Source organism: Chenopodium album, chromosome 22 (genome assembly GCF_948465745.1).
Source record: "Chenopodium album chromosome 22, dcCheAlbu1.1, whole genome shotgun sequence".
Lineage (NCBI taxonomy): Eukaryota > Viridiplantae > Streptophyta > Magnoliopsida > Caryophyllales > Amaranthaceae > Chenopodium > Chenopodium album.
Genome location: NC_137855.1, coordinates 14,253,759 through 14,264,264, shown reverse-complemented (window position 1 = coordinate 14,264,264; position 10,506 = coordinate 14,253,759). Strand labels below are relative to the sequence as shown.

The window sequence follows — 10,506 nt, the reverse complement described above, 5'->3', positions numbered from 1 at the left end:
ATATAAAGTGGTGAGTACTATTATGATCGATCAATCACTTGAGTAGATTAAAAAAAAAAAAAAAAACTATAACTAATAGTTTATCAAAAGTTCTAATAAACAATATGGATATTTATTTTTTGTTACTTCAAGATATAGTTGGTCAATACTTTTTTAAAAGATAATTTTTTAGAAATTGTTATATACATCCGGGTACATGGTCAGTGGCCAACCCACCCTGGTGCATGGTGGGTCACGTGACCCAGCAAGAAAAAAAAAAAAAAAGAGGTTTTAAATATGAAACATTACAACCAACAACCATATGTGCTCATCAGTGTAGTGGTTAAGGCCTTACATCTCTAAACAGAGGACATTGGTTTGATACCCACGAGCAGCAGGCAGCATTTATATTTAATTTATATATTAATTAACTTCATCCCTCAAAGGCTCAAATCCTTATTAATTAACATGAAAATATATTTTTTTTAAACATGTATTCTTAGTTCTCAATAGGTAATTAACTTGTTGAAATTTATTTTTTATTTATTAACTTCATCCCTCAAATCCTACCTTCTTAAGGGGTCGTTTGGTTGGATCATTTGGAATGGATTGGAATGGAGTTAGAATCCATTCCATCCCATTTTTTGTTTGGTTGAAGTTTTTAGTAATAGAATCTCATACCGAAGGGGTTCTAACTCCCCCCCATACCTATGGAATCCCATACCCCTCCTCCTAAGATTCACACTCCATTCTATTAATGAAGAATACAATTCATTCCAACAATAAACCAAACAACTTTAGGCTAGTATGGATTTTAGAATCCATACCTTTCTAGTATGAGATTCCATTCCAATCCATTCCAACATAATGAACCAAACACCCCCTTAGTTTTCACTAGGTAACTTGTAAAAGCTCATCGTTCTAATTCTTTTTGGTAATTTCATTATGGGTTTGTCATTATCCGATCAGTCACAATCCTCCTCCTCTCCCACAAGATATTTAATACTTTTGGATTGATATTTTTTTATTAGCTTTTAGAATATTTATGCATTAATTATTGATTTGTATGCGGTCGATTGGTGACGGTGAGTCGGTGACCCAGCACCCATAAAATCCTGGATCCGTCACTGTATACGGTGTATCTAAGGGTTGTTTGCTCATTTCGATGATTATTGCTCATTTTATCATTAAACGAGCAAACAAATACCCTTGGGTGCACAACACCGTGCACCCGGCCGGGTGTATATCACAGTAGCATAACGCGTCAAGAACAAATATATAATGTCAAAGCAGAATCTCTTGCCAAAATGTCTAATTAATAAATGGATAATAAACGAATTATACTTGGAATCAGGGTATATACATTGTTAATCCAAAAGAGATTAACAAGTTGTAGTACATACATATGGAAGCTAAGAGACAACCAAACAAAATTAAAACCCAACAAACTTGATAGTGGTGAATAGCTACTCCGTACTGTAGTTTAGTTGAACCTTCAAAGCTTGAAATTTATTAAGCATGTAATGAATGAATGCACAATATGCCAATATGTACTGTTACTGTCTCTCATTTTGTAGACAGCTTCAATATTGTTTCCTCCTTGTTACACTTGTTGTCTCTACTCGGTAAATTTTCCAACTAACAATTCTACGATATAAAATTATGTACACCTACCTATGCATAAATTGGTTTGTTTCTTAAAAAAGGGAGATTATTGGTTTGGGGTAATCTTTAAAGGACGGAATGAGTACTTAGTATGCGGTCTCTTTAACTTTAAAAAAAAAAAAATTGTTTTGGATCTAATAAGTTCAGATAAAATCCAATAAGTTTACACTCTTGCAATCAGGGTTAATAAATTCAAAATAAGTTTAATTATTTTAAATAAGTTCCAAATAGATAGGATTTATTCCAGTCAAAAAAGTTTTAATCAGATCCAATAATAAGTAGTTTGGATCATGTCAAGTCCAATAAGGTAAGGATCAGATAACACACCCTTAATAATGTTATTTTCTTTGTTCTTTTTTATTTGTCTTATTTAGAATATTTCATTTAAACAAGATCAGAGAAACTTTGATCACAAATAAAATATTCATCATAAATTCATATACATAATAATTCATGCAAGATCTTACAACTTATTAATTAAATTTGTCTCAATATTTTATTTAGTTTAAAAGAATATAATTTTTATAACGAACATTTTATAACACGAAGTCGAATAATACTCAAAGTAGTGTGTAGTCCGGGCGATGTCTCGGGTTGTGAGCTTGTGACTTTGAACACTTGTAATTAAATAGATAGACTCATTCTTTATTCTTTATTTATTTATTATTTGTTTATTTATAGTCCTATTTAAAATAGTTTTTCATAAAACCTTTGAGAACAACTATTGACTAATTAGATAAACATGTCGTTTGTATATAATTTATTGTATAATAAAAACAAAGACATAATTATTATCAAAATAATTAAACAATTAAATAAGTTTATAACAATTGTTAATTCTTCTTGTATTGATCATTACCTTAATGAGTATTATTAGCAAATATTAGAATCTGTTTTTAATTTTCTTTTTTTAAATTGTAGTTATTAAATGTTCATATCTCCATTCCACATATATATTCATGAGTTGAGTATAAAAACATGATTAATCGTTAGATGAGATGGTAAGACTTATGATGCATGTTTTAGTGGTTGTGAGTTCAAATCTCATGATAAACATTTTTCATTAGAATATGCTAATAGTTAAAAAATGACGTGGCGAGGTTGCCACGTGGAATATAAACGTTTTTAGAACGCTTTTAATATAGAAGCAAAGATGCGTGTGTGCATGAAAAACTATGTGAATTGCAAAATGGTTAAATAGAGCAAATAAAAAAGAGCGGAGGGATAGATTAATTTCGATCTCATGCATGCTTTATCATCGCAGTACATTTGAAGCCTTTATTGTAACATAACTCTACGGTTGAGTTACTCTGCATGCATCTATCAGAATTCACAAACATTTTAAAAAATCGGATGTACAATAAAATATTGTACATCCGCTACAAAGTTACCTTAAAATGATCAAAAGTTACCCTTTAATGAATGAAAGTTACCCATTATATATAAGTTACCCTGATATAAATAAAAGTTATTTATGCTTTATTGATAAAAGTTACCCAAAAAAGTGTAAAAATTACCCTAAATTCAACAAAAGTTACCCCGATGTACAGTAATATTACTGTACATCGGATGTATACAAAAGTTTTTGATCTAATTATCATATAAGGGTATGAAATAACACAATTAATATTACTGCTTACTGATGAAGCTAAGCAGCAAGTCTACTTAATTTCACGCACCAAAAACACCAAAAGAGGAAAAAAAGAACGAAAAAAGGGCAGTGACTTGTACGTACTACTGTACTAGGTCGCAATTATGAATGACTGAAAAAGGTTAGGTTGTTTTTCTATGCTACCAATTTTCAACGAGAAATGCATTATCATACGATAATTTTAGAAAGTCCTTGACTTTATGCAGTGGTTCATGTTAAGGTCGAAGGACGTAGATGACCTAGACAAATCATACATGCGTTTACAAAATTTTTATTATCATAGCTTATCTTCTTGTTTAATTGAGGTGATAGATGAATCAATATCTTAATAACGAAAGATGATAATAATAGGAATTTGTAAAGAATAAAGTCTGATCATATGTCGTCTTTTTCCTATTGTTAACTTGTAATTTGGATCATATGTTCTCACATGTTGCAAAAAAAATGTTCTCTAACACATGTACATAGTCACATATACCTTTGCCTTTTGGTTTTTGATTTTTAAACAACTACGTACACATTATATTTCATGGTCTCCAACTAAATGTCTGAATTAATTTTAATGACTCAGTTTCTAAAAATTGTCTTTTATTATTATTATTATTATTTTTTTGACGGGAAATTGTCTTTTTATTATTGCATAAGCAAATTTTGATTTTTCTTAATACTCTATGTATGCATTAGTGGTGCAACAATTTTCATACCCTCATACTTGTTATACTCCGTATCACTTGTGTTTGCATGATTATATCCATATCCATAATCTCTCCTACGAAGTTTTTTATAATATACATCTGGGTGAATGATACACTCAATTAGTTCAATATTAGCTTCTACTGTTCATTTGATGATTAAATAAACAGTAATCATCCAAATGTAAAAAATACTCCGTATATCATAAATTGGACCGTGAACCCGGGATATATAAAAATCTCTCGCGGAGAAGCCTAGTTAATACTCAGTTACACATCATGTAGCTTGCTTGTGTTTGGAGTACAATTGCACTATAACTATTCCACATTGTTTAGTTAAATCACTTAAATGCAACAAAGTTAAATCGAAATGAATCCCTTTAGAAGTACTACTCCCTCCATTTTTAAATACTTGTTCCACTTTTTTTTTGCGGACGTTTTTAAATACTTGCTTCATTTCCTTATTTGGAAAGCTTTCATAATATTTAATTCATTTCTCTCAACTAGTAGGACCCAATTTTATTACTTTTAGATTCTCTCTTCTCCAATTTACCTTCCACTAACCCCGCTACCTCTATATATTATTACTTTCTCCAATTTCTCCTAAAACTCCGCGCATGGAGAAATGGAGCAAGAATTTAAAAATGGAGGGAGTAATATCTAATGGGTAAATAGCCAATCAAGTTGAAAGCTTCAGAATCAGTAGTAAAGTGACAACGAGGAAGTACAAATACTAAAATATTGAAAAGCACATGGGGGTGAGAAAAAGGAGGAGAGAGATTGATAAGTGGGACCACTTTTACATGTACCAATGAAAGCTTATATAATATCATTGACTATGTAGTGATACTATTTCTACATGTAGTTAGTACTACTGAATGAATATATAGTACCACTACGTATATACATAGTACCACTGAATGTTTAATGGTACTATTTGATCATCCAGTGATACTATTGATCACCCAATGATACTACTAAATTCAAAATATACGTTTTTGTGAAATGACCCTCATGGCCCTCGTTATGCATTTACTCATACCTCACTAACCTCTATTTGGAAGGCACAAGTTTTTGTACTAGTGAATTAGTGAGTTACTACATGTGAGAAAAATCAGACAGTATAATGTCACACCCTTAATTTGACAGCAAACGAGTGGTGCACAATGTTAATGGCCACCTAGACAGTGATCTTCCATTCAATGGAAATGGGAAAACTGAATAGTCAAAAGACTGATTAGTTTTTGTTTGAGATATGAGATAATCAATATTATCAGAAAATATATGTGTGATATATTTTCGTATAGATCTTATTCGGAGAATAATATATTTAGGTTTATTTATGTCAAAGATATTATTTAGTGATTATATGTTTAAGATTTATAGTTATGGTGATATACCTTTTAGGAACATAGTTTCCTATCTTATGATCTTAGGTTTTTTATAAATAGTCTACCTATATATTGATGAATAATAATCAAGCCATTCTAATATTAACTCTTTCACCCTAATTTATCATGGTATTAAGACACTACTACAAAAGGAGCCTTATTTCGACGCTATAGCCTCGACGCCAAGTGTAACACCCTAGAAATTCTTTTTCTTTAAAATACCTGTTTTCCCCTTTTTATAATACGAAATAGGAAAATCTAAGATATTACCTCCACCGTGAAAACGGCTAAGGCAAATATCAAAGACACACAGCGGAAGACTATTTTAAAAACATTCAAAGCAATTCAACTTTAAAAGTCAACCAAACGAAAGTAAAGTCAAACTTAAGTAAAACGAAGTCAACCTACAACTTGGAACCATCGTAGGCCCTTATTTAACCAAACCGACTTAAAAACCTTTGCGTTAGTCTCACAAGCATAATATGATAAAATATTCAAGCAATAAACACATCATAGACTTATGGAAAACTAGCATGATTCGCTCTTCACTCATGCCCATCATGAATATGCCTCATCCCCTGAAAAGTTTCTCTCTACTAGTTTCCACTACTCTCCATTAAAAATGGGTCATCATAGGGCCAAAGTAAAGATAAGGCCAAACAAACATACAAACACACAATCAGCAAAGCTGAGTACATAAGCGTAATTAAACACACTAACATGCTTTCACCTATCAACACACAACTTACCTTGTTGCACCTGTTCACAATCATACAACATACAACATGACTCTCAATTAAATAGCTAATTGATTCATTTAGCATTGATTACGCATCGAACGGGTTTCCCCCTAACCTGCCCCAATAAAGGGGTACTAACACGGGAGCTAACCGTGCCAGTATAAAAGAACCACTTGTAAGTGGCGGAATTCCTGCGCATAAAAATAAAAAGGAAAATACAGCGTCCTGTACTTCCAGTAGAAGTCATGCTCAAATATAAAGTCACATAACTCCTCCCATGTGTTCATACTCAAGGTATATACGTTCCAAGAGTTTTGGTGCGTAATCTCTTTCACTTTACGTTATTTACATATTTTTAAAATTGGTGATGACTCTTAAACCATAACACAATCAATCATTATAATTACTCAAATAATTAAACATACCAATTTAATTCTTGAATAATTAGTGACCACATAATATTTAATGTTGAACCCCTTTTTAATCTACCTCGGTGTAAAAGACACCTTGAACGCATAATGCGCCAAAATTCCTATCCCTCGGTGTTAAAAACACCTTAAGTACACTAAGGCACCAACATACAATTTATTCCTCGTGTACATCGACACTTAAATAGCTCTTTCCTCATGTTTATAGCATCAATAAAAATTATATTAACCATAATAAAATTCCTTTTCAATATTCCAAACCAAATTAAACATTTAGTTTAATTAAACATGCTCTCTATCATGCCAATAATAAAAGTGTGGTTCATATATGACATGCCAAAATAATTATTTTCAATCACTAATCCATCACAAATAATCCATGCTTCACAATTCAATCACCAACATCAACCAAATAATAAATTCCAATCAAAACCTATCATGATACTATTTGGAATTAATTATTCAAACCTAGCATGTTCCTATATCACCAAATAAATACCAAGTACGCGAACGTACCTTGAATACGATCTTAAAATCGCCACAACTATATGAAATCACTCACTTGAAAGTCTCCTACAATCCAAAATTACAAAGAGACATTACTACCTATTCAATGTAAATTTCCTGCAATATATACACTCTTTAAATCACTCATAAACCCTCTAAAATAAGCTGAAATTTAATTTAAAACCCTTACTTTTATTCCCAATTAATGGGTAATTAAAAATCCTTTCAAGAAACTTAATTATAGCTTATATACAAAAATTCCAGCTTTATTAAATCACTTATAATGGTTGTAATTATGTTTAAAAACCCTCAAATCAAAGGTTTAAACCACCCTAGATCATATTCCTTTAATATTAAATTATTTTACAAACCTAGGGTTTCAAATTTGGGGCTTTTTTATTAAAATTAAAATCTGAAAATTTATTTACACCATACTTAAAATCAAACATCACAACATCATCACAAAACCCATAATTAATAATTAGATTTAGGATTTAAAACAAAAGAATAAAAAAAACTTCGTTAAAAATCAAAAACTGCCCGAATATCATATTTAGAGGCTGAATTTGGCCACGAAAGGGTAGTGCTCACTACCATAGGTAGTGAGTCTTTCTTAAAACGTTGTTTCCACATGGAAAACACTACTTTTTTTTTTATAAAAATCGGATGAGTTCAGAATCTGATCGGGATTAAAAAGAGGTTCGAAAGAAAAAAAAGAGGGGAAGGGGAGAAGAAAGAAAAAGAAAAGAAAAATAAAGGGGAAGGGAGAGAAAATTACTTTGGGTATTCTCCACTCTGGGAAAAGTTTAATTTGCCCATGTGTTGAATATTTATATCCCTTTTCTCTAGAATCCCTCCTACCCTTGAATTCCTTTTCTATCCTTACTAATCCCTTTCCTAATAAAACTTGACTTTTTTATAAAATCATCCTTTTATAAAACTTTCCTAAAATAATCCCATCTTATTAAAATAATTAATTAAATAAAACTTTTCTTTTATAAAATATTTCAAATTTATTAAAATAAATAATTAAAACGCCATAATAATTCATTTCGAATTATTTAAATACTTTACAAAAATACTTATTTAAATTAAAAATATGTATGAAAATACGGGGTATTACAGTCTACCCCCCTTAAAAGAAGTTTCGTCCCGAAACTTGGGTAACGAAATTCAAACTATTTCCTCACTTTGTATAATATTGTTGTACTTTTTGTCATACTTTTACCTTTTTGTGTTTCTTTAAGATCACAATTGCTCAAAATACTTGTTGAAATTGTGCAAAAAGCACACAAATAACTGAAATATAGGGAAAAAGAGCGAGATTCTACTGCATTCTACCCCCCTTAAAGAGAACGAGTTACGTCCCCGTAACTCAACATACCTTAAACAACTCGGGATATTTCTTTTTCATTTCATCCTCGGCTTCCCAAGTTGCTTCCTCATATTCTTTGTTGGACCATAGCACTTTTACAATCTTAACTTCCTTATTGCGTGTACTACGCACTTTACTGTCAAGGATCTTGACAGGTCTTTCCTCATAGGTCCAGCTTTGATCTAACTCAATGGTTTCGGGTTGTAGCACATGGGACTTATCAGGAATATACCTCCTTAACTGAGATACATGAAATACATCATGCACTTTACTAAGTTCCATAGGTAAGGCCAACCTATAAGCTACTTTTCCTATCCTTTTTAATACTTCATATGGACCAATATACTTTGGACTTAGCTTTCCTTTCTTTCCAAATCTCATTACACCCTTCATTGGTGACACCTTCAGCAACACTTTGTCGCCAACCTCAAATTCCTCTTCTCTATGCTTCAAATCTGCGTAGCTCTTTTGACGATCTTGAGCTGCTTGAATTTTAGCCTGAATTTCCCTCACTTGCTCTACTGTATCCTCGATTATTTGAGGCCCTAAAATCATTGTTTCACTTATGTCGTTCCAACAAATTGGACTGCGACATTTTCTTCCATATAAAGCCTCAAATAGAGCCATACCTATGCTCGCATGGTAACTATTATTGTAGGAAAATTTAATCAAGTCCAAGCTATCTTCCCATCCCCCTTGGAAGTCTATAACACAAGCTCTCAACATGTCTTCCAAGGTTTGAATTGTTCTCTCAGTTTGTCCATCTGTGGCAGGGTGAAACGCTGTGCTCATCTTAAGTGTTGTACCAAAGTTTTCCTGTACACTTTTCCAGAATTTCGAAAGAAACCTAGAATCTCTATCAGACACAATATCCTTTGGAACTCCATGTAACCTCACAACATATTTGATGTAAGCTTTTGCAAGTTGCTCCATCTTCCAAGTCTCTTTCATTGGTATGAACACTGCAGATTTTGTAAGTCTATCCACCACTACCCAAATGGTGTCATTTCCATTCTTTGACTTTGGGAGGCAAGTCACAAAGTCCATTGAAATACAATCCCATTTCCATCCAGGAATTTCCAATGATTGCACAGTCCCCTAGGGTCTTTTGTGCCCTATCTTCACCTTTTGGCAAGTCAAACACTTCGCTACAAATTCCGCAACTTCATTCTTCATTCTAGGCCACCAATACACCTTTTTCAAATCCTTGTATAGCTTGTCCCCTCATGGGTGCACTGAGTATGGTGTATTGTGACCCTCTTCCATTAACTTTCTTTTAACTTCCTCACATTTCTGCGGTACACACCATCGACCTTTGTACCTTAAACTCCCATCTTCATGAATTTTGAAATTTGTAGCTTTGCCTTGTTTTATTTTCTCGCGAATCCTATCCAACTTCACATCTCCTTCCTGATTTTCCTTTATTTCATCGAATATTGTTGGTTGGATGGTTAGGTTCGCAAGAATGCCTGCTGGCACTCCCCATTCTACAACTTCTAGATTCATTTTCCTCATTTCTCTACATAACTCATCGGCCACTATCAAGGTATTCAATCCATGACTGGTTTTACGACTTAGAGCATCTGCAACTACATTTGCTTTCCCTTCATGATACTGAATGTCTAAGTCATAATCCGTCGTATATTCCAATCATCTCCTTTGGCGTGAGTTTAAATCCCTTTGAGTGAAAATATACTTTAAACTTTTATGGTCTGTATAAATCCTACATTTCACTCCATACAAGTAATGCCGCCAAATCTTTAGAGCAAAAATGATTGCAGCTAATTCCAAGTCATGAGTTGGGTAATTCACTTCATGAGTCTTTAACTGCCTTGATGCATATGCAATCACCTTTCCATTTTGCATAAGCACACATCCCAAGCCATTCTTGGATGCGTCACTATATACATCATAGATTCCACTATCGTCAGGCAGTGTAAGCACTGGTGCTGTGATCAACTTCTGTTTCAAGAGTTGGAATGCTTCTTCACACTTGTCATCCCACTCGAACTTTTTATCTTTCTTCATTAGAGTGGTCATAGGTTTAGCAATCTTCGAAAAATCCTTCACAAAACGTC

At 32.6% G+C, this 10,506-nt stretch overlaps 1 protein-coding gene across 1 annotated transcript; it reads right to left on the bottom strand.

Moving 5' to 3' along the window:
• Positions 1-8,301: 8,301 nt before the first annotated feature.
• Positions 8,302-9,055, bottom strand: LOC145603999 (uncharacterized). The gene is made up of 3 exons (XM_081659959.1): positions 8,813-9,055; positions 8,438-8,668; positions 8,302-8,352 (listed from the first exon to the last, which is right to left on the bottom strand). The coding sequence occupies exons 1-3, from the start codon at positions 9,053-9,055 to the stop codon at positions 8,302-8,304; spliced, it is 525 nt and encodes a 174-aa protein (XP_081516085.1).
• Positions 9,056-10,506: the final 1,451 nt, after the last annotated feature.